Source organism: Pongo pygmaeus, chromosome 22 (assembly GCF_028885625.2).
Source record: "Pongo pygmaeus isolate AG05252 chromosome 22, NHGRI_mPonPyg2-v2.0_pri, whole genome shotgun sequence".
In the NCBI taxonomy this organism is placed as follows: Eukaryota; Metazoa; Chordata; class Mammalia; order Primates; family Hominidae; genus Pongo; species Pongo pygmaeus.
This window is the reverse complement of record NC_072395.2, coordinates 48,910,311-48,937,141: the sequence shown is the minus strand read 5'-3', so window position 1 is coordinate 48,937,141 and position 26,831 is coordinate 48,910,311. Positions and strand designations below refer to the sequence as shown.

General features: G+C 44.7%; 1 protein-coding gene and 1 pseudogene across 5 annotated transcripts; one reads left to right on the top strand and one right to left on the bottom strand.

Moving 5' to 3' along the window:
- The first annotated feature begins 790 nt into the window (after positions 1-790).
- Positions 791-26,831, top strand: SETD4 (SET domain containing 4). Of its 5 annotated transcripts, none has more exons than XM_054468577.2 (12): positions 791-931; positions 2,654-2,762; positions 4,418-4,513; positions 7,772-7,809; positions 13,015-13,103; positions 15,337-15,766; positions 17,391-17,565; positions 19,470-19,551; positions 20,698-20,778; positions 23,088-23,211; positions 25,107-25,273; positions 25,403-26,831. In XM_054468577.2, the coding sequence occupies exons 2-11, from the start codon at positions 2,690-2,692 to the stop codon at positions 25,239-25,241; spliced, it is 1,323 nt and encodes a 440-aa protein (XP_054324552.2). In that variant the 5' UTR covers positions 791-931; positions 2,654-2,689; the 3' UTR covers positions 25,242-25,273; positions 25,403-26,831. The 5 variants fall into 5 exon arrangements, 4 of the variants coding, with proteins under 4 accessions (XP_054324552.2, XP_054324551.2, XP_054324548.2 ...); XM_054468576.2 differs by lacking the exon at positions 791-931 and adding an exon at positions 1,043-1,236 and having other exon boundaries at positions 2,605-2,762; XM_054468573.2 differs by lacking the exon at positions 791-931 and adding an exon at positions 1,043-1,788.
- On the bottom strand, positions 8,529-11,239 carry LOC129022697 (beta-citrylglutamate synthase B-like; annotated as a pseudogene).

Genomic DNA, 26,831 nt, shown 5'->3' with positions numbered 1-26,831 from the left:
AACCATAACCTTGCAGAAAGGCCCAATCTTACACAAAAATACTTCTGCAAGGACCTCTGTCCAGCAACTTTGGACTGATGCTACCTTTGTTATTGATTCTTTTAGCCAAAGATAATTGATTTAAAGCAATTCATATAATCTTCATTTTCCTTTTAAAAAACATCTGCTTGCCTCAACCTCCCCCAAAACACACATAGTTTACTATGGCATGCATATTCCCATTGCAATACTACTCCCAGATAAGTATCATTTTCTTTTAGGGAGCTCTTTTGTTACTTAGGTTTACACCATTGTATACAAGGGACTTGAGCATTCTAATTCTGGTATCCGCAGGGTCCTGGAACCATTCCCCCACTGACACCAAGGGACAACTGTACTTGTTTTTCATGACAGAAAACATGTTTAGGAGTACTCATTTTTTTTCCCCCATAGAAGATTTCCATAGAAGAAGGGTTTTGGAGAGAGATACCACAGGAACATGCTATCAGCATGATTTCTTCCTGATGATGTTATCCTTGACCACCCGGTAAGGTACTGTTTGCCAGGTTTCTCCACTGTAGCCCCCAACACCATTCCAGACTGTACTCTTTGGAATCAAGTTACTAGGCATAGCCCGTAATCAAAGTGGGGGTGGGTGGGGCACAAATCCAGCTCCCGCTATTGGAAGAAGGGGTATTTAGATATGTTATTTAGAATTTTCCTGTGAGGCGGGTCCTGGGACCAGACTGAAACGGTGGAATGGGGGCGGGGATTGGCGAGCAAAGTGACTTGACCCGGCAAATCCAGCCTGGCAGGAATGCCTGAGGTCGGGGCGAAGAGGGCCGCGCGCCCTAGGTGGTTTAACTTCGTAAGGAAACACTCCGCAGGCCGGCTCTTTAGTGCGCAGCTTGCCCGCCTGCGGGTTACTGGATTTTCTGACTGCTGACTCGAGGTAGGGGTTATGGGGGTGTGGGGGTGCCAACTTCGTCCCCAACTGTATTGGGCGTTGGCGGCGAGTCCGCGGACACTGCGCATGCGCTAGCCGGAAGCTGCCGCCCGCGGCGGAAGGGGCGGACCCGGGAGACTGAGGACTTGGATTGCTTAAGGACACCAGGCGGGAGCGACGGCCTTCAGCTCTCCCTCTGCAGTTTTGGCCCGTTCCTTTAACTAGCGTTCATCTGGGGCTGTTTCGTGTTTCCACGTGCCTTGGGCCTGCCCACTTCAGCCGCCATCTTGGAAGCGGCCGCGGGCGCCTAGGTGAGCTAGTAGGACTTCCGGGTCGGGCCTCCAGTTGCCCGGGTAACGGGAGCAGAGTCGGCCTGTGCGTTCCTTAGTCCTTCATTCATCAGCGTAAAAAGAACTGAGTTCAGGTCGCAGGTCCCCTCCAGGGCGGGCATTATCGTGTGCGCTGCAGTAACCTCTCATCTTGTGGAGTCCTTCACTTAGCACATATTGCTACGGCCGCGCTGCGTAACGCTAAGGAGCCTGAGGCCCGTGGTGCGATACTCACCTGGCCGGCCTCTGGAGGCAGGAGCGGTGTGTGTCGGACAGTAGGACGGCCTCATGGCTAGAGTTTGAGGACTGTGGGGGCGGGAACGGTGCCTGTGTCTGTGGCGGTCACCGGGCTTCACGTGGTCCTCAGCAGGGTGCTGGTGGACAGCTCGCGCGAGCGCCCAGGAGTCTTGGGGACACTTCCTGGCGCGGTCTGTGGACTGAGCGCTGGGACCCGGACCGAACCAGCCGCGTTTGCCACTGGAGCTGAACATGCCGACTTTCGTTAGGTCAAATAATGAACCTTATGCTGCGGAAGTGCGTATTAATGTTGCCTGGAGTTCTTGTCTCTTGCTCATTTCTGCCCTCGTATGTTTTAGGAGTAGATTTATTTTATTTTATTTTTTATTTTTTATTTTTATTTATTTTTTGTGACAGTCTCCCTCTGTCGCCCAGGCTGGAGTGCAGTGGCGTGATCTCGTCTAGCTGCAGCCTTCGCCTCCTGCGATCAAGCGATTCTCCTGCCTCAGCCTCCCAAGTAGCTGGTATTACAGGTGGCCGCCACCACGCCCGGGTGATTTTTGTATTTTTAGTAGAGACGGGGTTTCACCGTGTTGGCCAGGCTGGTCTCGAACTCCAGACCTGAGCCCGCCTCGGGCTCCTGAAGTGCTGGGTTTATAGGCGTGAGCCACTGTGCCCAGCTCTTATTTTATTTTTATTTGTGTATTTATTTTTTGAGACGGAGCCTCACTCTGTCGCCCAGGCTGGAGTGCAGTAGTGCGATCTCGGCTCACTGCAACCTCCTTCTCCCGGGTTCAAGCGATTCTCCTGCCTCAGCCTCCCAAGTAGGTGGGATTACAGGCGTGCGCCACCACGCCTAGCTATTTTTTGTATTTTTAGTAGATTAAGCTGTAGTCACTAGGTCTGCAAGATAAAACTGTTTTAGAGGGACTGATATAATGGGAATTCTGTTACTGTAGGGATCATGATTTAGCTCACAGTATAAACCTTTCATGTACAAAAGCACTTGAGGGAAACAGTTTACCAAAATATACGTTTGTATACTTAAAGGTACAAAGAACAGTGATTATCATATAACTGGAAAGTAAATCAAAGAAATGTTTTTTATTTTAGATTGAGCATTTCCACAGAAATTACAGTTTTGTCCTTTTTGAAAAAATAGAACTGTGTTTCAGAAAAAAGAAACTACGGTTTTAGCATGCAGAAAGGAAAAGGGAGAACAAGCCGGATCAGAAGACGAAAACTCTGCAGAAGTTCTGAATCAAGAGGAGGTACAGTTTTTCTTTTAGTGCCAGTAATGAAAAAAGAAATCCTTTTGTGATTGCTTGTTTGTTCATACGTAGCTTTTCTTTCTTTCCTTCTTTTTTTCTGAGACGGATTCTCGCTCTGTCATCCATGCTGGAGTGCAGTGGCGTGATCTTGGCTCACTGCAACCTCTGCCTCCCTGGTTCAAGCAATTCTCCTGCCTCAGCCTCCGAAGTAGCAGGGACTACAGGCGTGAGCCACCATGCTCGGCCTAACACATAGCTTTTCTCAAAGGCACACAGTGTTCAAAGAGAATCTTTCTTTTTTCTTTCTTTCTTATTTTTTTTTGGAGACAAGGTACATTCTGTTACCCAGATTGGGGTGCAGTGGTGTGATCATGGCTCTCTACAGCCTGAACTCCCAGGCTCAAGTGATCTCCTGCCTTAGCCTCCCTCCTGCCTCAGCTTCCCAAGTACCTGGGACTACAGGTACATGCCTCTGCACCCGGCTAATGTTTTTTTAAATTTGTTTTAGCGACAGGGTCTCACTATGTTGCGCAGGCTGGTCTTGAACTCCTGGGCTCAAGTGGTCCTCCTGCCTCGGCCTTCCAAAGCACTGGGATTACAGGCGTGAGCTGCCCAAAGAGAATATTTCTTAAATAACACTCTTTTTAATGGTGCCATTGTATTCTTTTAGATCCTGGTGGGAATGTGAAGATATCCAACTCATTGTTTCAACTGTCTTCTCTGGGGATGACTCCCAAGTTTCTTTTTCTGGTCTTGACCTTCAGCTCCCTGTAGGATATCAAATGTTTGGATGTAAATTTATCGCTTCAAATTTGGGGTAACCCTGCCTGAAGAAGATACTGTATCTTGTTCAATACAAAAATGCTTGGCCATCTGGAAAGTCCTATGTAAATCCAACTGGATATGGTACAAGATATCGATAAGTTCACTTTTTTTTTTTTTTTTTTTTTTGCTTATGGAGATCCATAAGCAAAAAAGATCATCCCTTATTGAAAAGACTGTCTTTTTCCACTAATTTGCCTTTGCACTTTGTCAAAAATCAGTTGTTCATTTACGTGTGGACCTCTTCCTATTTTCTGTGTTGTTCCTTTGACCTATTTGTGTCTGTCTTGACAATATCACACTAATTTGATTATTGTAGCTTTATAATAAGTTTTAAAATCAATCTTTCAAAGATATTGGGGCTATTCTAGGCTTTTTACATTTCCACATGAATTTTGGGATCATCTTGTTAATTCCTGTATGAAAGCCTGCTTGAATTTTGATTAGGGTTACATTGAATGAATGTAGTTGTATGTTGCATAAGTATATTTTGGTTGATGGATCACATGTATAGTGGTGGTCCTATCAGATTATAATATCGTATTTTCTTTTTTTTTAAGAGATGGGGTCTTTCTGTGTTGGTCAGGCTGGTCTCAAACTCCTGGCCTCAAGCAGTCCTCCCGCCTTGGCCTCCCAAATGCTGGGAATACAGATGTGAGCCACTGCACCTGGCCAATACTGTGTTTTTATTGTACCTTTTCTATGTTTAGATACACCAATTCTTACTATTTTGTAAGTCTGTCTGACACATTTCATCAGACATGTTCTTTTAAAAATGGTAATCCGATTATATAGTGGTTTTAATCACCATTTGTTCTCTCCTTGCCTGATAGTGAATGAGAGCCACAAGTCTGAATTTATAGAGCTGAGGAAGTGGCTGAAAGCTAGGAAGTTTCAAGATTCAAACTTAGCGCCTGCTTGTTTTCCAGGTAAGAGCTAGCCTTCATCTGTCCTGCCCTTTCCCACACGAGAGCCAGGTAGATGGCAGGGGCTACTCTTGCAGATGGGCCTCAGCGGATATTGTCCCTCAGCTGGTTTGCATGTGTTCCCCTTGGGTTGGAGGAGGAGCCCCATGTGTGTGGCCAGTTAATTGCGGAGTGGTGGGCTTCAGCACTGAGCTGAGGTAGACTGACATTCTCTTCTGGAACTTGTGCTTATTAAGGAGGTTAGGTTAACATTTTGCCAGGCGCGGTGGCTCACATCTGTAATCCCAGCACTTTGGGAGGCTAAGGCAGGCAGATCACTTGAGCTCAGGAGTTTGAGACCAGCCTGGCCAACATGACGAAATCCTGTCTCTACTAAAAGTACAAAAGTTAGCCAGGCGCGGTGGTGTGCCCTGTAGTCCCAGCTACTCTAGAGGCTTAGGTGGGAGGATTGCTACTCTAGAGGCTTAGGTGGGAGGATTGCTTGAGCCTGGGAGGTTGAGGCTGCAGAGAGCCATGATCATGCCCCTGCACTCCAGCTTGGGCGATAGAGTGAGACCTTGTCTCAAAAAACTAACAAAAAAACCACTTTCTTCTGGAACATTCTCTCACAGAAGTTGGGCAGCTTGCTATGGGTGTGTGCCTGCATACATGGCCACTCCACTCTTCCCACAGGTGGTCAGGAGATAACCACAGGGAGGCGCAAGATGCTCTTTAAAATAATTTGGAGTCTGCTGTAGCACAGAGATAGTGGTGCAATTAGGGCCCCAAAATTCTACATCACAGGGCAGGCTGCACCTCACAGAAAAGTTAAAGCATATGCCACACAATGCTCCCCTTGGCCATTAGAATTATTACTCAAGTACCCATTAGGTAATTGAACTTTGAGCAAATTAACTTCCTCATATACCCCGCGCCAAGGCAAATGATTTCCCACTTGTGCCCCTTGCTGAGTGAGGTGATGTGTGTAACGTTGTTCTCCGTGAGTCAGTTACACATCATGACTTTGAACTAAAATGCTTGATTTGAGCCATTTTCTATTAGGGCCCCTTCTAGTTGATGGTCATGAACCATATTGTCAGCCTCTAAAATAACGCTTGACTTTCTGTTTTAGTGTGTCAAAGATGGTGAGTAAAAGCCACACCCTTAGATGTTCAGAACAGAGTTTTTCCCAATGATCAAGAGAGTCAGTAATGTCAGCAGTAAACTTGCCGTGTCTAAGGCCTGCCCACATCTCTGGTGTCATTTGCCCTAAGAAGGATAGGTTTAAAATCATCAAGCAGGAATCAGCAGATAGTTCAGATGGAATACCTGAGAATAGGTCATCTGTTTGTAATTTGGAGCAGTAAAGATTCCTATTTTTAAAAGTGGGAACAACTTGCCCTGGCCCCAACCCCAGATTTCAGGTGTTGCAGGTGCAAAAGCACAGTGGCTTGGCAGTGACCCATGTCCAGTGCTTACAGTTCTGGGGACAAGGAACCTTCTGTAAGTGCTTCATGTAGTTTTTAGCTCTTAGTCAGTGTATGATAGGAGGTAACATTTTTGGGCTTCAGTCAAAATGTATGAACTCTGGGGAATTCATCTTAGTTTGTGGAAGGCACAGGAAATCTCCTAAGCAGGATTCCATCTTTAGACTCTCTCTTCTTTTCTGCCTTGGGAACTGACCCCAGCATTTCCTTTCACCACCAAAAGCACTAGCCAGGTCAGGGCCTTCCATGTAGATTGATGATAGTGGAAATTTTGAGGCTTTGAGACATTTGTAATAAGCTTTACTGTTATGAGCTCCTAATGGCCACTTCTACTTTGCCTAGTATATCCAATATGAAAATGAAAGTAAGTGTAGATTACTATATGTTTTTTGATATTAAACACTATCTATCATATAAATATAGGTAAAGGATCTTCTAGATGTATTCCATAGGCCACCTTTTGTTCATATATATGTTTGGAGAGAATTTCCACTTAGATTAGCATGTAAGTTTTTGGAAGGATAACCACGTAGAAGAAAATCTTCCCATTAGTAATTGATTCTAGGAGGAGGTCTGGCTCACAGGGATGATTAACTCCACAATGCGGTACACAAAATCAATGAAATAAGTTAACACTAGAACCAGCTGTATAAGCAGACAGTATCCTCCTGGGAGGGGAGATGAACTGGGACTCATCAAATCCAACTTGCTGGGAAACCGATGGAAAACTTGAGGCAGGAATTCCCACCAAGAGCCGGGAGCATCAAATCCAACCTGCCAGGAAACTGATGGAAGACTTGAGGCAGGAATTCCCACCATGAGCTGGGAGCATCAAATTTAAGTTGTGGGAAACTGATGGAGGACTTAAGGCAGTGAGCCACTGTGAGCCGGGAGCTCCCAGTAGTCCTGCATTGACTTGGCTGAATTATTTTCCCTCCCAGCTAAGAGAGGAAAGGTGAAGAATGATGAACTGGAGACATTAATGCTCTAGGCCTCTTATGATCATGTAATACCTATACCTGCCAGAAAAGCTGTCATCTGAGCATCCTTTCAATGTTCGTCTGACTGTTCCAGGAGCAGAAGCTTAGGCATGGAGGGAGAAACTTCTGGAAGTTGGTGTTAATTTTTAAATAAAGAAATTTATTGAATTAATTGGTATTAATGCAGCTGCTGAGGTTACTATGGTGACTGTGCTCTAGCCGGAGCCTTGGTTCACAGGGAACAGCTGGAGCTGACCTACCCAGCTGAGCTCACCAGGTCATGGAGAACCCATCTCATGGGTTACCTGATCAGAGAGGGAAGGATGTCTGCAGGCTTTGTGGGGACTTGAGTGGGGTTTACTGGCCAGCCTGCCAATCAAAGGGGTCTTAAGGTCTTTACTCGGGAGAGCTGAGTCTGGTAATGGGGATAAGTGGCCTGGGGCTCTAGCCTCAGAGGTTGGCTGGGCATTGGGAATAGCACCTTGTTAGCTGGTAGGCCCCAGGGGAGAGAGTCCAGCCCAAAGCGTCCGGCAGGAGGCCCAGCAGTAGGTCTGTATAAAGTCCACGGTGCTCTTTAGGTCTCACCTCTGAAGCTGACTTTGCCCTTCAAGGATTATAACTCACTGGAGGTCAAGACATTTTCTGGAATAGCTTTCTGACTCCCTGTTTCCCCTGGGAATCAAAGGCTGAGAGACATCCAGCTTCAGCCTTGTGTAATTTTGAAGTTCACATTTTTTTTTTTTTTCCGTAATAGTTATCTCTAGGACCTTGAAGGTATAGTAGGATTTACTCTCTTTCTGTCTTTGCTTTCCTAGGTACAGGAAGAGGGCTGATGAGTCAAACATCCCTGCAGGTGAGAACTTTTCTTTGATCCTTGAAACCCAATGTAGATTTTGCTGCTTTGTTTTTGTGGTTCAAACGAAGTGGATTAAAAAAATTTCAGACATACAGTCATTTCTTACTTACCTAATAGATATGTTTGAATATGGTTCTATCAACTAGGATTAAGTTTGTTGCAATAAAAGACAAGCCCAAAATTGAGGTGCTTAAGCAGCATGGAAATTTATTTTGTTCTCACTCATAGAAACAAGCTTGGAGTAGGCTGACCCTGGCTGGTGGGGCAGTCCCATGGCTGGCAGAGGCCCCAAGTCCTTCCAGCTCTCTCATGTCCTTAAGGGAACTGCACCCTCAGGTTAGGGTGCGTGTCTTGGAACTTGGGCAGCAGGAGAGAGCAAGTGGGTGAGGAAGGGCAGGCTTCCTTCCTTTAAGGAAATTCCAGTCCCTCTGTCCTTGGCCAGTGATCAGGTACACAGCCCTAGCCAGCTGCAAGGGAGGAGATCCGTGCTGGCCTTTCCCCAGCCACGTGCCTTCTAAGTAGGATTCCGTTAGTGAGGAGGGGGAGAGAAGGCATGTTGGGATAGGCAACTAGCAATCTTTGCCACAGCACATGTTACATGTCAGATCACGTTTTCAGTATGCTAAGGGAGTTGCTGCTGTCTGTGAGGCAGTCGTGCAGCAGGTAGAAACCAGAGCTAGGGGAGGATGAGGCCTCAGGCTTGGGCCAGAGTTGCCTTCAGCTGCCTTCAGCTGCCTGGGGGCCCCAGCATGAGACCCCTCATACTCTTGGCTTCTGTTTCCTCACCTACAAAATCAGGAGGTAAATGACAGCCTCCAAGGTTTCTTTTCATTCTTCCAATGCTATTTTAAAGGATCTCTAGTGCACGATTTTCTGTGAAGCCAGAAATTAATTTCTTCCTTTATTTAAAAATTATCTTATTTTTAATTCTCTATTTAAAACTCGCACTCAGATGTGTACATATGTTTAGGCTAAGGAGTGGTATCTTTTTTTTTTTTTTTTTAGTAGATAAAAGGTCCTTTTTTTTTTTTTTTTTTTTTTTTTTTTTTTTTTGCGACAGAGTCTTGCTCTGTTGCCCAGGCTGGAGTGCAGTGGCGTGATCTCGGCTCCTTGCAACCTCCGTCTCCTGGGTTCAAGCAATTCTCTTTCCTCAGTCTCCTGAGTAGCTGAAATTACAGGTGTGTGCCACCACGCCCAGCTAATTTTTTTTTTTTTTTTAGTAGAGACAGGGCTTCACCATCTTGGCTAGGCTGGTCTTGAACTCCTGACCTCAGGTGATCTGCCTGCCTTGGCCTCCTAAAGTGTTGGGATTACAAGCATGAGCCACTATGCCTGGCCCAAAAGTAATTTTAATTGTTAAAAATGTTGTGTTAAAAAGATAAGTTTTTAAAATATTAAAGGAAAGTATAGTTTCTTTAAAATGCAAGCATAGTGAGCAAGGGAATTCAGGTTATCTTTCCTAAACAGATGAAAATCACAAACACAAGAAGTCCAATATATAAAGAATGATATGTTTTAATGTTGTAATTCTGTTACGCCATGTTAATGTTTTCATCATTTAAAAATTTTTAATTGTGGTAAAATATATGTAACATAAAACTTTTTTTTATTTTGTCATTAAGAAGCCTTTATTGGGTTATATTCACTTCGACCCTCCCACCGAATTAAGAGGGAAAAAACGAAAAACAAACATAAGAAATCCCAGTAAAAGAGCCCCTCAAGATTTCATAAACTACAAACTAAGGCTGCTAGTTAATAAGGAAATGGCAGAATTTTCAGAGCTGTATAATACAAAAGTTCCTGTAATTTAAGCAGATGTTTTCCTCACTGATGACAAATCTTCCAACACAATGTGAAGTTATGCTACTTGGATATTTGTAGCAAAACCGTTTTTTTTGTACAAAAACAAAAGCAAGGGACCATGAAAAAAAAAGTATTTGTTCCTCATGGCCTATGAGCATACAAATTTTGTAGCAATTTAAAAGGGTAACTGACAGCCTGACATTTTTCTGTACCCCACCTATTCTGCCTGTCTGTAGGATTTGTAAATGAAAGTAACATCTTACTAGCAGAGGTCTCGTCTATCTCCCACTCTCTCCAGCTAATCCTACTAATTTTCTCTCATCTTCCTGAGCATCCTCCATGAACAGCATTGCAAGTTGGTTTTAAAAATAGAAAAGAAAAAAGAAAGAAAATTTTACAAGGGTTTTGTTGGTTAATTACCAGTGGAGTCAGTCCACCATAGTTTGATTTCATTGGCTAGCAGCTGGTTCACGTTGAACAGGCCCCCTGGGAGCTTGGTGAGCAGCTCTCGCTCCATGCTTTCAGGGTCACTGTCTACAGAGCTGGAACTTGCACTTATGTTGTCAACAGCAGTGCTGGCTGGGGGACCCAGCTCCGGCTCACTAGTCTCACTGGCAGTGGACACCACAGAGAGCAGGGACATACGCCGGGTGAGCCAGCCAGAGGGTAGAAGGGAGGCGGTATAGTCTGCTATGATACCAGCTACATCTAGATTACAAGCCTTATCAAAGGCGATGAAACCTACATTTGCATTGGCCTCACAGACGCAGAAGGAGCCGCCATCTTTCATCAACAGGTCAATGCCACACACATCCATCCCCAGGATATTAGACACCTGGATAACTAGCTGTTTCCCTTGTTCACTCAGTGAGCACATCATCCCCACACCACCTAATGAGCAGTTGCTTTGCATTCTCCCATCTGTTGAACAATGTAACATGGTGCCAGCCACACGGCCTCCCACGACAATGACACGTACATCCCGTCCATGTGACTCTTTAACATACTTCTGGAACAAGTATGGTGCTTCATGGCAAATAAGATGGCTTAGATCAGCCAAATGGTGCTTATCTCAAGCCAAGAAAACAGCTTTACCTCTATGACCCCGCGTATTCTTTACTACCATTGGGAACTCCAGTACTTCAGCTTCATCAATCATTTTAGCAAAATTTTCATGGCCACCATGAGAGAAAGTATCCGGCAGAGGAACACCGTGGCCAGCCAACTCTTGAAATGTCCAGAACTTATTAACGCAGTTCAGGATGGCTTGAGGTCGGTTCATTAACTGGCATCCCATCTTCTCTAGATGGCGCAAAACAGTAATGTCACTATCACTTTGCACCCAAGGGGTTGGTACTCTGACTGCCACCACTTGTGGGTAGGCAGTGATTAGCTCTCCATTGATCTGCAGACCCAGGTTTCCTTGCTCGATTGTCAGCACCACCTCATCCATCACCACAGCCCTAAAGTCCAGTTCCTCCTCACAACATTTGGCCTTCAATGCTAGTAAAATCTTTTTGAGGATAGTCTTCCCTGATGTGATGATCTGTCAAAAACCACAACTTGGCAGCCACAGAACTACACATCTTGATCAGCTTGTGCTTCCTTGCCTGGATTATTTCCTCTTGGATGTAACTTCTACCAGTTGATTATGGAAGATGAACAGCCAGATACAGAGGTCTGCAAGAGTCCTGAGCATAGGGGCTTCTGTCCCCGAGTTAGAGTGCACCACCCTCCAGCAGGTGGAAGCAGCCCACGAATCCATAAACCCGGAAGCTCATCTAACATAAAACTTACCATCTTAACCATTTTGAAGTTCAGTAGTATTAAGTACATTCATATTGTTGTACAATATTTTTATTTTTAGAGGAAGGTGTAATTGACTTTATTCTGTAGCAGAATTTGGGGATGAGAAATGTCATGTATGCAGCAGTAACTACAGGTAGTTTTTGTTTAGGTCATGAAATAATTGGCAGTTGTTTCACATGTACATTCAAATGTGGTTGTTTTATCAAAAGTTTTTGGAAGTTGAGGCATATTTTACGTATAGTGAAATGCACAGTGAAGTGTACAGTTTGCATTTTGATGATAAAGAGATTTACCCAAATATTTTCGAACCAGAAGATCATAGGATGTTGGGATGGGAAGTGACCATAGTGATCATCTAGCTTAATCTTGCTTTACAGGTGAGGAAACCAGAAATTGATCCCGGAAGATTTTTTGGCTGAGATTTTTTTTTTTCTTTTTTGAGATGGAGTCACACTCTGTCACCCAGGCCGGAGTGCAGTGGCGCAATCTCGGCTTACTGCCGCCTCTGCCTCTCGAGTTCGAGCGATTCTCCTGCCTCAGCCTCCCGAGTAGCTGGGATTACAGGTGCCCACCACCATGGCCAGCTAATTTTTGTATTTTTAGTAGAGATGGGGTTTCATGATGTTGGTCAGGCTGGTCTTGAACTCCTGACCTCAAGCAATCCGCCCGCCTCAGCCTCCCAAAGTTCTGGGATTCCAGGCATGAGCCACTGCGCCCAGCCTTGGCTGAGATTTTTAACCAACTTAGATGCCAGTTAGAATGAAAGGAGAGTCTTACATCTGGCTTCTTCATGCCGTGTTTATTTAAACTGTTTTCTATTACTTTACGTCTAATTTTTCTTTCTGTGGTTCTATCTCAGTGGGAGACACTGAAAACGATACTCTTGCAAGTGGTAGAGTTCGATGCTTACTGTGTTGGGCATGCTGGCCTTTCTTTAGCTCATAGGCGTGGGTTATGTAGAGAGCAGACCATCACCTGACCACTTGGATTTCACTGGATACAATTTTTTGGGGGTAGTTTCTGTCTGTTTGCTATTGGTAGCACTATTTCCTGGCATAAGAAAGTGAAGAAACAGGTGAAACCCTGTCTCTATTAAAAATACAAAAATTAGCTGGGCATGGTGGTGGGCGCCTGTAATCCCAGCTGCTTGGGAGGCTGAGGCAGGAGAATCGCTTGAACCTGGGAGGTGGAGGTTGCAGTGAGCCGAGATGTCACCATTGCACTCTAGCCTGGGAGACAAGAGCAAAACTCCCATCTCAAAAAAAAAAAGTGAAGAAACAGTATAATTTGAATTGTCAACATGTTTCCACCACTCATTCTGGTGAAGGGTTGACTGCTTGTGGGCGTCAGTCACATAATTAACCTTTCATTTTTGTTGGGGCTGTGGGGCCTGGCATTGGAGCAGCCTCGTGTGCATCTGCTGACTCGCAGAGTTGGGAGCGACTCCATTGGTGGGCTCATTGGTGGCTTTTGGTTGAGTTACAGTAGGTTACTGGTAGGTGATTGTGGGATCAGAGACTTGGTAAGACTCATACTCATGGGTCCTTCCCAAAGCATAGGCATCCTCAACTTTACTTTCCTTTTGGCCAGGAGGGGCAGATGATTATTTCGTTGCCTGAGAGTTGCCTGCTCACCACGGACACAGTGATTCGAAGCTACTTAGGGGCATACATTACTAAGTAAGTGACCACACACATGCTTACCTGCTGCAAGTGCTTCTCATTAAGGTCTGTCATTGGCAAATACGTCACTTGAGACATAATTCATTAGAACCCAGTCCCTTGTAGGGCTGATAAATACCTGAATGATGTGAAAAGTTTACTCCATTCCAGAAAGTTTGCCCTTCCTTCTTTCCTGTCTCTCTCTCTCTCTCTCTGTCTCTCTCTCTCTGTCTCTCTCTCTCTCTCTTTCTTGCTTGAGACGGAGTCTCACCTGTTGCCCAGGCTGGAGTGCAGTGTCGTGATCTTGGCATATTGCAACCACTGCCTCCCGGGTTCAAGCGATTCTCCTGCCTCAGCCTCCCAAGTAGCTGCCATTGCAGGTGCCTGCCACCATGCCCAGCTAATTTTTTTTTTTTTTTGTATTTTTAGTAGAGACAGGGTTTCACCATCTTGGCCAGGCTCGTCTTGAGCTCCTGACCTCGTGATCCACCTGCCTCGGCCTCCCGAAGTGCTGGGATTACAGGTGTGAGCCACCGTGCCCGGCCAGAAAGTTTGTTCTTAATTCACTGTAAATGGCATTTCTAAGGTTTTTAATAGGCTTCCTGGAGTGTGGGTATGATATCCCAATCCATCACTGACTAAGAAATAAAAATTAAATGGGATAATATATGTAAATCACAGCTGAGTGCCTTGGCTCATAGTAGCCTGTTCTCTTCCATCATAGTAGCTCTTGACAAATGTAAGTTACTCTCTCATTTCTACCCTTATTGTACTTCAGTTTTTCTTGAACTTTGGAGAGCTGTTGACATTGTGAAAGAATTAGTTTTATTTAGGTATAGAAGAGAGGAGGCTGATGTGGGAGAACTGTTTTCTGGCACACGTTCTGCTGGGCCTTTGTTTTGGGGCATCTTTGAGGACAGAGTGAGAGAGACCCGCAGTGGAAGGGATTTCTAAATACAAGGGTTGAAAGAGTATACCGTTTTTTTCTTTCTTTTTTGAGACAGGGTCTTGCTGTGTTGCCTAGGCTGGAGTGCAGTGGTGTGATCTTGGCTCCCTGCAACCTCCACCTTCCGGGTTCAAGCAATTCTCATGCCTCAGCCTCCCGAGTAGCAGGGATTACAGGTGTGTGCCACCATGCCCTGCTAATTTTGTATTTTTAGTAGAGACGGGGTTTCTCCATGTTGGTCAGGCTGGTCTCAAACTCCTGGCCTCAAGTGATCCACCCACCTTGGCTTCCCAAAGTGCTGGGATATAGGCAAAGGGCTACTGTGCCTGGCGTATACTGTCTCTTAACCATTAGGTAAGTGCTGGTCTTTTTTCCCCCTGGCATGTTTTTGGAAGAAAGTGAATAAGGTCTTTTAGGCCTGTGTAGAGGCAACGATGCTGTCATTATTAACATTTTCTGAATCATTCTGAAATTTTGAGTAGAATGTATGGCAGTATAGGAATCTGGATGTTGAAGGATTGATGAAAACTTTTTCTAAATACATTCAGGCAACATGAGATCTTTTTATTGGCAATTGTGCAAATAAAAATACTGTGATACATAATTTGTAATAGAGCAGGTAAACTTAGGAATAAAAGCTTTAGAACTGCAACAAGTGTATATGAGCATATTCAGTTTTGGTTTAGGTTGGTGCCCTCCAGTAGAGCTTTTAGCAATGACAGAGATGTTTTTTCTGCATTGTCCAGTATGGTGGCCACTAGCTCTGAATGGCTATTGCGCAATTAAAACATAGCTTATCTCACCAAGGGATTGAATTTTAAATATTCAATTCTAAATAATTAAAGGTTAAATTTAAATAGCTCTGTGTACCCAGTGATTACTATATCGGATGGTGCAGGTCTCAGTTCTTTCCACCATTTTTTCCCCAACATGTTTTATATCTTTATATAGGTGAGACAAATGGACTTAGGTCAAAAGCTTTACAACTGGAGACCCAAGTTGGAAGCAAAGAGGTTTTTTTGCAAAGAGGAATCTCTTGCAAACAAACCTGGAACTTGGCTTAGTGAGTCAGTTTTTCTGACATGTAAGTATGGCTCTTTCAGAGCACTAGCACTGGGGCTGTGCTCCCCCGAAGAGGAAGAGCCTTGAGGAAGGAAGGAAGGAAGGAACTCTTTTGAGTCTGTTAAGTAAACTGAGTGTGTTGACAGTTTGAACGCACTCCTTCTGGCAGCAAAACAAACTGCTTGGCTTATTTCGTATTTTGAATCAAAGTAATTCCTTTAAACTGGCTTTTAATTTTCAAAGGTGGAAGCCTCCTCCATCTCCTCTGCTGGCGCTGTGCACCTTTTTAGTTTCAGAAAAGCATGCTGGGGACCGATCTCTTTGGAAGCCTTACCTGGAGATTTTACCCAAGGCCTATACCTGCCCTGTTTGTTTGGAGCCGGAAGTGGTGAACCTTCTTCCCCAATCTTTAAAAGCAAAGGCTGAAGAGCAGAGAGCCCACGTGCAGGAGTTCTTTGCTTCCTCCAGAGACTTTTTCTCTTCTCTGCAGCCTCTGTTTGCGGAGGCTGTTGACAGCATCTTCAGCTACAGTGCCCTGCTGTGGGCTTGGTGCACCGTCAACACCAGAGCCGTGTACCTGAGGCCCAGGCATCGGGAATGCCTTTCTGCAGAGCCGGACACCTGTGCGCTCGCTCCGTACCTGGACCTGCTGAATCATAGCCCACATGTCCAGGTGAGAAGCTGACAAGGGCGCAGCTATTCTATTTGGATAGGAAGGCTTCCACTGCCCAGAACCTGTGGCTGTAGATGGTGGGTGGCACCACAGGGAGAGGCGTCGGCGGCTTCAGGTGACCCTGTCAGGTTGGCCTGACGTCAGGAGGCTCCTGTTGTTCTTCTAGACCCCACTGTCCCTCCCGCAGTGCTTGCCTCGGCCCCTTTTCTTCACTCTGCTTTTCAGGCCTACAGAGCCTTGTGCTGCATCCTCTGTCCGGTCTTTCCCAGCAGCCCGTGGTGCAGAGCCTTCCTTCCTTCTCCCTCGTTCCTCCTTCCGGGACTGAAGCTCAGTTTGCTTTCCTGCCCCGTCCCTTTTAAACTGGTGTTACAGCTGTCACAGCATTTCTCTTTGCTCTGATCGCTGACTGACTTGCTCTTTTTCACAGTGAGCTCTGAAATCTTTGAGAATGGGGTCTTTGTCTTGTTCCTCTTTGTCACTCCAGTGCTCATGGCAGGGCCTGGCACATAGTAGGTGTTCAGTAAATGTTTATTGAATTGATGGGTATTTGTGGGGAAAGGGTTCTGGTAAATAATGAAAGAAACCTGAATTGGGAGGTGGTCACAGATCGCCTCCTCCCCAGCGCTTTCCCCAGGTGGCTCATTTAGGAAATGAATGTATTTGCAGGGCGTGCAGGGCTAGAGGCCTGGCTTGGAGAGCAGAAGGGAGTCCATCAGTCGGCTCACCTGTAACCCCTTTGGGGTGTGTTGTGGAGGAACATGGCTGGGATCTGTGTCCTGGCCGTTGCCTTCATGTGACATTCCACTGGAGAAGAGTAGCCATGCCTTGTGAGCCCACGTGCTAAGCTTACGTGCTCTCCATGTGAGATCAGAGTTTAGGGAGGTTCCCGCTCTGCTTTCTTAGCCCAGGAACAAGGGCTGTCTGCTTGTTACTTTTGTAGAAAGAAGTATCTTTAACAGTCGGGAGCAAAGGAGCCTGGGATTAGGTGAGTGTTTCTGTGGTTGATGTTGATGAAATAATATCAGGAGTGTGTAGTGCGTTAGGATGCTAGACATGGGGACTCCGTCAGCAGTGATTTATTTTTATTGGGACTTTTGGTGCATTTATGTGCCAAACCAATGAGTTTATAGTTTACCGTAGGAAGACCACACCACGAACTACAGCCTGTGGGTATGTGGCCCGAGAGCCCTGAGCTAAGAATGGTTTTAACACTTTGAAAGGATTGTAAAAATAAAACTTGTGACAGAGACCACATAGTGCTGGCAAAGCTGAACGTATTTACTCTCTAGCTTTTTACAGATAAAGTTTATTGGCACCACCATGTCCTCCTTCCCTGGGCTGTGAGTGGACGTGACCAATAAACTGCTGATGATCTCATCTGTGCTGTGTCGGGTGTCGTGGTGTGGCCACCCCCAGAGCCCTAGGGCAGGACTCCCTCCGTCATCAATGGGGTGAAGTTGAGGTGGATGAAACCGGAAGTGGCATTTTCGCTATGCGTAGTTACATTTATTGATGGGTGTTTGAAAGCTGCACCTGACTCACATTAATATTATGTAATAACTTAATCAGCTTTGTAGTTTTACACCTTACTTTAAAAAATACCTTTAACAGTTTTTCTTTCTAGGTAAAAGCAGCATTTAATGAAGAAACTCACTCTTACGAAATTAGAACGACTTCACGTTGGAGAAGGCATGAAGAGGTATTCATCTGTTACGGCCCTCACGATAATCAACGGCTGTTCCTGGAATATGGATTTGTTTCCGTCCATAATCCTCATGCTTGTGTTTATGTCTCAAGAGGTTGGAATCAACTTTGTTCTTAACATTAACACTATACAATTTTTTTCCCCATTTGAAGATGTGTATTTTCAGTTTTAATAAAAATATCAAAACCGTAAGACTGACATACACATCACTAATTTTCTTCTAGGTAGGCCTAGCCTTGCTCTTACTGACTGTCATTTCAGTGTTGAAGTAAAAACAACCAAGTTTTGACTGATATTTAGGATAAGAATAATTGAGAAGTTTTCATTGCACTGGGTCAGAAGATAGAATGGAAGAAAAGGAAAACTGCTAAGGAAATAAATACAGTATTAAAGGATGGAAATGTTGATACTGAGACGTTGTCACTGGCACTAAAGAAAATAGGATTAGAGAGCAATGAATAAAAAATATTTATTAAGCACCTCCTGTGGGTAAGACACTGTGTTAATCACAGAGATAAATCTGTTTATAGTCCTTGTTTCTGGAGGTTGATGCCATGATGAGATTTGATTTCATGTATGTTCTTTTGTGATCTATTAACTAGCCACCATCATTGGTTTTATTATTTTTGAGTCAGAGTCACACTCTGTTGCTCAGGCTGGAGTGCAGTGGTGTAATCTTGGGTCGTTGCAACCTCCGCCTCCCAGGTTCAGGCGATTCTTGTGCCTTAGCCTCCGGAGTAGCTGGGATTACAGGCATGCACCACCATGCCTGGCTACTTTTGTAATTTTAGTAGAGATGGGGTTTTGCCATGTTGGCCAGGCTGGTCTTGAACTCTGGCCTCAAGTGATCTACCTGTCTCAGCCTCCCAAAGTGCTAGGATTATAGGAGTGAGCCACTGTGCCTGGCCTGGTTTATTATTATTATTTTTAATATTTGTTTTTTCATATGATAGAGACAATGTCTTGCTGTGTTGCCCAGGCTGGTCTTCAACTCCTGGGCTCAAGAGATCCTCCTGCCTCAACCTCCCAAAGTTTTGGTATTATAGGCGGGAGCCACCATGCTTGGCCCAGTTTTATTATTTTAAAATAGTAAGTTAGCCATTACACTTAAGATGTGAAAATTCCAAATATAGTGTCAAAAAAGCACATAGAAGACTGATTTTTCCCTTTCTGAAACTGTAGAGAAGCAGTTTTCTAGGCCATGAAGAAAGGGCAAGAGATTTATTAAATATATAATTTGAAGCATTTTTTAATATAGATTTGATTGGAAATAGAAACTTGGCCAAGCTGTTACTACTCCATATTATAGGCAGAATAATAATGTGATTTCTCAAAATAAAAATAGAAAAGCAAAAACTGGGTCTTGCTGCTAGAAAACCAACTTTGAGATTGGCTTCATGTTTTCAAAATCCTGATAAATTTAATATTGATGTCCATGAAGTATTCATTTGTTGAATAAATTAGAGCAAAAATTATATTTTAGTTATATTTACATTTTAAAAATAAAATAGAAAAATCCCTTATTACCCTGCTTCTGCAAATAGCTTTGTTAATTTGTGCATATTTACTTTAAGTTTTTTGTAGTTGCAGTCACTAATATCCAGACTACTTTGAATTCTGGTTTGGAAAAAGCTCAGTATTGTAAACCTTTCCTCATGTTTTTGCAGGGCCTCTACTTTTGTTGACTGTAATTTTCCAACAGTCATACTGATGTCCTAATGACCTGCTTGTTTTTGGTGGATTTACTTAGTGGGAGCATGAGCTGAGATTATGTGTGTTTAGTCCTCCAGCCTTGAAATTCTTACAGCCTTTCAGGGACTCAATACTGATGTGACTGAATTGGACTTGAAGAGTAGACTTCCTTTGTGTGAATTAGGTGGAACTGTTTATGCATGTTTGGGTTGCTAAAGGGAAAGGAAGTGAGTTGAGAAGGGAAGGGAGACATACTTTTGTCCAAATTTATGCCCTAACAGTCTGATTTTTTTTTTTTAAATATAGAAATACTTGTTAAATATCTTCCATCAACAGATAAACAGATGGACAAAAAGATTTCTATTTTAAAGGATCATGGCTATATAGAGTAAGTGTTTCTCTTTCCCTCTTAAAATTATTCCTTTAGGAAATTTTCGTGGAAAACCTGGGGTTAAATTTTCCATGGGGGTGAGACACCTCCTGACCCTGTATCAGTTGGCGGGTAGGTATTGAGCACTTACTATGTGCAGTAAAACTGTGCTTGATATTGTGGAGGACATAAGGAGTATAAGACACTTGAAAGAAACTTCTTTAGGGACATAAGGTACAAGCTAGAAATATTAAATTATGGTACCAAAAGAGAGCTTGGATGTGTTGATGGGTGGTCCAGGGTGAGTCTGTCTCCCCTGTGGTCATGTGGAAAGGCCAGGCTGGGCCTCAGGAGAGCCCACGCACCTGGCAACGTGGTGCAGGCTCTTGGGGTAGGTGGGTAGCGAGGTGATTCCATGCCAAGTGGCTAAACAGGGTTCAAGGCTCTCCCTTTCGGATTTTCTTTTCTGGATGAAATTAAGTTTGGAATGATCCCGCCATGGTGTGAGAGCAGCCTGGCAGTGGTGGCTGCCATCAGTGGGATGCCCAGGGCAGTTCCAGTTCTTAAGCGTTTCAATTACTGGGAACTCCTGCACATGGGCCCTGCCTCCGGCCCCTCATCCACGTTCAAGCTTCTCTCTCTTTTTTTTTTTTTTTTTTTGAGATAGAGTCTCGCTCTGTCGCCCAGGCTGGAATGCAGTGGCGCAATCTCGGCTCACTGCAAGCTCTGCCTCCTGGGTTCATGCCATTCTCCTGCCTCAGCCTCCTGAGTAGCTGGGACTACAGGCGCCTGCCACCACGCCCGGCTAATTTTTTATATTTTTAGGAGAGATGGCGTTTCACCCTGTTAGCCAGGATAGTCTTGATCTCCTGACCTCGTGATCCGCCCGCCTCGGCCTCCCAAAGTGCTGGGATTACAGGCATGAGCCACCGTGCCCGGCCAGCTGTTTACTCTTTAGAAAAAAAATGGGGAGAGAATTTTCTGTTACTTAGGCTTTCTTCTTAAGTATTTGCGGACTGATTTTCTCTTGTCCTTTGACCAAGATTGCAGGTTACATGACATTTAGCAACCCCTTTAAAAAGGTGTTTGGCTCTTCAGTCATGTGCTATGAGGTCATGAAATACTGAAATGATGGATTTGTCATTATTTGTTTTTCTGCTTCAGAAATTTGACATTTGGATGGGATGGACCATCTTGGAGGCTACTCACAGCCCTTAAGTTGTTATGTCTGGAAGCTGAAAAATTGTAAGTTTCACATGTGTTGGTCTTAAGCTGTAGCAACAGGCTAGATATAACTTTGGAGGGTTTGTTTGTTTGTTTTTGGCCTGCATTCAGATACCCAACCAGGGAGGAAAAAGGAATGTCATACATTGGAGTTGCTTTCTCATTATGTAACTTGCCCATGTAGTGAATGTTTCATTTCTCAGTTTTAACTGTTTTGGAATTCTGGTTTTAGACTCATAATCAGAATACTTAGTTTTGATAATTTTTTTGTTTGTACTCATATTTTCCTCCTGGTGACCTGAAATCCTTTAAAAAGTGTGGGCATTGGCACTGTTCAGAGGAAAGTCTCAGAGTAGGTAGGTTTTGCCCAGGACAAGTAGAGCTAGAGCCCCTAACGTCGGTCCTGCCCTGGGGCAGATCCAGAAACCTGGCTGAAGAGCTGGACTTTTCCATGGGGGAGGCAGGTCGGGGAGCCCCCGGTGTGGGTGTGCATCCTGGCCAGGCTCCCTCATGTTCTTGCCTGCTGTCAGTCTTGCTCCCCGCAGCCACCTGTCGGCACATCCAGCTGTGCTGTACCCAGTGCAGGGGCAGCTTCAGCCTGAGTCCCTGGCAGGGAGAGCAGCCTTCAACCTTCTGCTGCTAGATATCCAGGGAGAGCCTCTTGAAGATAGTGCAGGCTGTCCTTGAGCAGTTGGGAGGACTGACTGAGATGAGGCACAGTGCCTGGGAACAGTCAGTGCCCCTTCAGTGACGCCTGTTCTTCTTGTGGATGAGATGATGTTGCTTCCTTCTTTTTCTCTAGGAACTTTTGGAGTAAAATTTCTCTCTGGTCTCAATACTAGACATAGTTTTTGTTTTTATTCTTAGCAAATGGAGTGTTTTTATCTTACAGATACTATGAATTCTTTAACTGATGTTTCCTTCTTTTTCTTGTTCACTGGAAAACTGAGAGGCAAATCTGAGGTCCATCCAAATGTACCTAGTGTTGGGGCGTGCGGTTTCGCACTGGCCCATTCCTGCTGTGTCTTGTCTTTTCTCCTTTTGTCTTCCTTTGTCTTGTTTTCTGCCTTCATTCATCTTACCTTTTATTTTGTGTGTACTTATGGTAGCTTCTTTAAATCCTTCTGGCAACAAGGTATGAGTCCTTTTCGGACACTTCAGCCTAAAATTAAATACAACTGGCTGTTTCCCAGAGGTCTTCCTTAGGCCTCTTTTCTTCCATTTGAGTTACTGCTTACTGAGTGGGTGGCAGAGAAAGCACGTGTGGGGCTCTGGCTGATGTGTGTTTGCAGTTCTTTCTGCCTCATTAGCTCTGTCACTTAGGGTGAGTGCTTCAATTTTCCTGAGTGTTTCTTTGAGTCTAGCCTGGGGATAATCGTGCTTTCTTTGCTAGGTAACTGTGAAGATTAAATTAGGTAATGGTTATTCATGAACACCATGCCTGACACACAGTCATTTCCTTTTTCTTTACTGAGAACTCATTTCACCTGTCATCTCTGAAACTGAAGCCTTCTGAGACTATTCAGGGCTGTGTCTTGCCAGCTGTTCTGAATCTAATGGGCTCCTGTTTACTTCCACAGCAGCCATCTTTCCTCCCCTTCAAAGCCACTTCCACTTCCGGATTCTCGGTGTTCAGAATCCGGTCCTCCATCCTCTTTCTCCTGGTAGTTCTTCTTTCTAGTGTCTAGGTCTGGCACTGCCACCTCTGCTCTGCATCCTGCTGTGGCTCCCTTGCACCTGCCACAGCAGACCTGCCAGAGTGGGCCCTGCCTGCTGACTGAGCCCCATTTCCTGCGAGGCTTTGTAGTAGAGCACTGGAATGGCCTGTATGGGGGAGAGGCTTGCTGTAGATTCCTCCTTCCAGACGCAGAGCATTTGGCTTTGTGAATTGTGTCCCAGTTTGCTACTATTTTGGACAGACTGTCACTTGAAGGAAAACTCCTGCCTTTGCTCCTTAGTCTTCTGCCTTTCGGCTGTGGACTCGCCTTCCTGTTCTGTCACTGGCTTCGTTCCCATGGCCGGGAACAGGACTTCATTCACTCATGGGTCAGACACAGGTTTGTGATGATAATAACATTCAGTCCTTGCCTGCAGAGAGTACCCACCCCCCGTGCTTTTTATTCTCAGCTCCTCCTCCTCCTTTCTCATTACCTGGTCGGCTTCCACATGGGAGCTGCAAGTGGCGTGGAGGTTTGGGGAATCTGCTTATGGAATGAGTTGTATTATGCTCCTGGAGAAATAGGAGAAGGAGTTTATGTGTTGCATTGAAATAGAAAAGTCTGTTTTTTGAGAGCCTGCTGAAATTGTGTCATGGAACATTTTGGTTCTAGTACATGCTGGAAAAAAGTACTTCTTGGGGAGGTAATTTCAGATACGAATGAGAAGACAAGTTTGGACATAGCCCAGAAAATATGCTATTATTTCATAGAAGAGACTAATGCTGTGCTTCAAAAGGTATGTTTCTAGAATATGACATCTTTAAAGAAGTGTCTTGATTCAGCAGTTCCTTGTTTTGTACATGTTATTAGGGATAGTGCATTTTCATAAGAGCATTGTTTAGTGCCTTAAATAAATAAATGTTGATGTAATCTCTATTTTTGTTCTGAGATGGAGTTTCACTGTTGTTGCCCAGGCTGGAGTGCAATAGCACGATCTTGGCTCACTGCAACCTCCACCTCCCAGGTTCAAGCGATTCTCCTGCCTCAGCCTTCCGGGTAGCTGGGATTACAGGCACCCGCCACCATGCCCAGCTAGTGTTTGTATTTTTAGTAGAGACGGGGTTTCACCATGTTGGCCAGGGTGGTCTGGAACTCCTGACCTCAAGTGATCCACCCGCCTCAGCCTCCCAAAGTGCTGGGATTACAGGTGTCCACTGTGCCTGGCCTGAACCACCGCATCTGGCCTCCATTTTTGACTGTTAACATAGTACCTATGCTTTTTCTTTCAATTTTTTTCTTTATTTTTATTTATTTTTTCTTTTTCTTTTCTATTTTTTTTTTTGAGACAGAGTCTTGCTCTGTCTCCCAGGCTGGAGTGCAATGGCACGCTCTTGGCTCACTGCAACCTCTGCCTCCTGCATTCAAGTGATTCTCCTGCCTCAGCCTCCGGAGTAGCTGGGATTACAGGTGCCCACCACCACGTCTGGCTAATTTTTGTATTTTTAGTAGAGACGGAGTTTCACCATGTTGGGCAGGCTAGTCTCAAACTCCTGACCTCAGGTGATCCACCCACCTCAGCCTCCCAAAGTGCTGGGATTACAGGCATGAGCCACCACACCTGGCCTCTTTATTTTTAATTGGTCAGTAAAAATTTTATATATTTATAGTGGACGACATGATGTTTTAAAATAGGTATACATTATGGATGGCTAAATCAAGCTATTTAACATATGCATGATCACATATACTTATTTTTTTGTGGTGAGAACATTTAAAATCTACTCTTAGCAATTTTCAAGTACATAATATATTGTTACTAACTGTAGTCACCACGATGTACCATAGATCTCTTGAACTTAATCCTCTGGTCCAGCTGAAATTTGGTGTCTTTTGATCAACATCTCCCTAATCCCCCTCCAACCCCTCAGCCTCTGGTGACCACAATTTGACTCCCTGCTTCTATGAGTTTGATGATTTTAGAGTCCACGTATAGTGAGATCATGCAATATTTGTCATTCTTGTGCTGGCTTATTGCCATGTGACAACATGTCCTCCAGGTTCATCCATGTTGTCACAAATGACAAAATTTCCTTTTTGATAAGGCTGAATGTACTTCACGGGGTATATATGCCACGTATTCTTTATTCATCTGTTGATGAATACTTAGGTTGATTCCATATCTTTGCCTTTACTTTTTATTAAAAGGAAAAAAGTAAAAGTTACTGTGTGACTTCAAGCATTCTTTCTCATTGATGTGTTTATTTAGTAAATGTTTTAGTTAAATGAGAAATCAGCTTATTCGTATGAAAACATGCCTAGGATTTTAAAGAGTGATTTTAATGAAGCTTGAAGACACTATTGGAAATGAAATAAGCCAGACACAAAAGGACAAATACTGTCTGATTCCACTTCTGTGAGGTTCCTAGAACAGACGACTTCATAGAGACAGAGAGTGGAGTAGAGGTGACTGGGGGTTTGGGGAAGAGGGGAAGAGGGTTATTGATGAATGGTTGTAGAGTTTCTGTTTGGGGTGATAGAAAAAGTTCTGGAGCTGGAGAGTGGCAGTGGACCTATAACAATGCGAATGTACTTCATGCTGCTGAACCATACACTTAAAATTAGTTAAAAAGGTACATTCTATGAGATATATATATATGTTTTACTACAATAACAATAATTAATAACTTTCAGGTGTCTCATATGAAGGATGAAAAAGAGACTCTGATAAACCAACTAACTTTGGTGGAATCCTTGTGGACAGAAGAGCTAAAGATTCTCAGGGCATCTGCTGAGACCCTGCACAGTTTGCAAACAGCTTTTACCTGATTTCACCAAAGCGCGTTTGGTCACCTCCTCTGGTGGGTGTTAAGTCACACATTTTAGACTAAGGTTTGATGGATGGACTAAATTTATATAGTTTAGAGTCGATGAGTGGTATCTACTCAACTATTAGGAACTTAACCCTTTTCTTTTTGCTTTTCCTACAGAAACAGAAGTTAATTTGAAGAGTGTCATCATGGATTGGGGTGGTGGCTGCCCCCAGGACATGCAGGATTTCTGCAGGGGGCAGCACAGGTTCTGGAATTGTGAGGCTGTGAGTGAAGGTGGACAAGCTGTCTGGATGGCAGGTCTAATGCTCTTCCGAATAAAGTGCTGAACTGTGAGGAGAGAAGCGGACTGTGAGGCAGCCAGGAGCCAGCTGCGTCCGTGGGTGGTCTGTCACCATGGGGCCTGCTTCTTATCTGACACAGCAGCTATCAGAGTCTAGCGGTTGTGCTTTTAAGATGCTCTGATACCATTGGGTTAAGGGGCAGATTGGTGGTGGGTGTGGGGCAGTGTGAGGTAGTCCTGGGTCCCCACCAGGGTGGCCCAGCCACCAGCCCATTCCCTGTGTGGCTGTACTGAGGTGAGTGTTGAAGAGCCCCCTAGGGGACACACGGCTTCCGGGAGGAGGGAATGTCCTCTAAGTATGCTCCTGGCCTCTCAAGGCGGCGCTTGTCTAATTATTCCCCTGGGAAGAATGACTGGCTCAGCCAGCGGCTCTTTCTGCTTTGTTCTGGCGACTTTCCTGGGCAGGCCTTTCCACCTGGGGAGCTGGCTCGTCCTGCACAGCTGCGCCGTGGTGGGCCTGTCTGCTTGATTCTGGGGTTCAGTGTAGGTCAGCTGATGGCAAACCATGGTGGTGGTTTGGCCTCTGTTCTTACTCTTGAGTTTTGATACTGCTTAGACCTTGGGTGGGGAGAAGGGGATGCTTCCTGCACGGCTCTCAGTGGCCTGTGGCCTTGGGACTGCCTGCGTAAGTAACGGAGGGGCTGCTCATCCTGTTCAGGCCTGTGCCGGGGACGCCGCTTAGACAATGTTGCCCAGAGTCCTGTTTACCCTCCTAGGGTTCATTCTTCCCAAGAACTCAAATTCCTTTCTCATTGGAGCCTAGCGAAACCAAATGAACGGGGCCTGCTGGCCTCAGGAGGCAGGCAGAGTTTAAAATAAAACTTTCTCCTGATTTCTTGAACATCTTTCCCTGTTTGTATATACAGTTTGTGTTTATTTTTCGGTAGTTGCAGTATATTTCTTTTTTTCAATATTCAGTATAATGCAGTGTATTTCATCATGTGCTGTATGGAGAGTGGGCAGACTTCTGTGGAGGGTCCGATAGTAACCATTTGAAGCTTTCTGGACCTGTGGTCTTAGTCCCAGCGATTCTGCAGAGCGGCCATCGGCAGCATGTCAACCATTTGCACGGCTGGGCTCCAGGGAAACTATTGACAACGACAGGTGGCGGGCCGTAGTTTCCTGACCCCTGTGCTATGCCAGAATTTCTTTTTCCTCTTCCCTATGAGTGGACCTAAATATGTTAATTCCTTTACACCTTTCAAAACGGACAGCCCCTTGAACATTAAAAACTTTGCAGACCCT

Coding starts and splice junctions, on each gene's coding strand:
- SETD4 (XM_054468573.2), top strand. CDS start 1,744: ATGCCGACTTTCGTTAGGTCAAATAATGAACCTTATGCTGCGGAA. Junction 13,104..15,336: donor TTAGGGGCATACATTACTAA/GTAAGTGACCAC, acceptor TAATTTTCAAAG/GTGGAAGCCTCCTCCATCTC. Junction 20,779..23,087: donor TGTCTGGAAGCTGAAAAATT/GTAAGTTTCACA, acceptor TTTTGGTTCTAG/TACATGCTGGAAAAAAGTAC.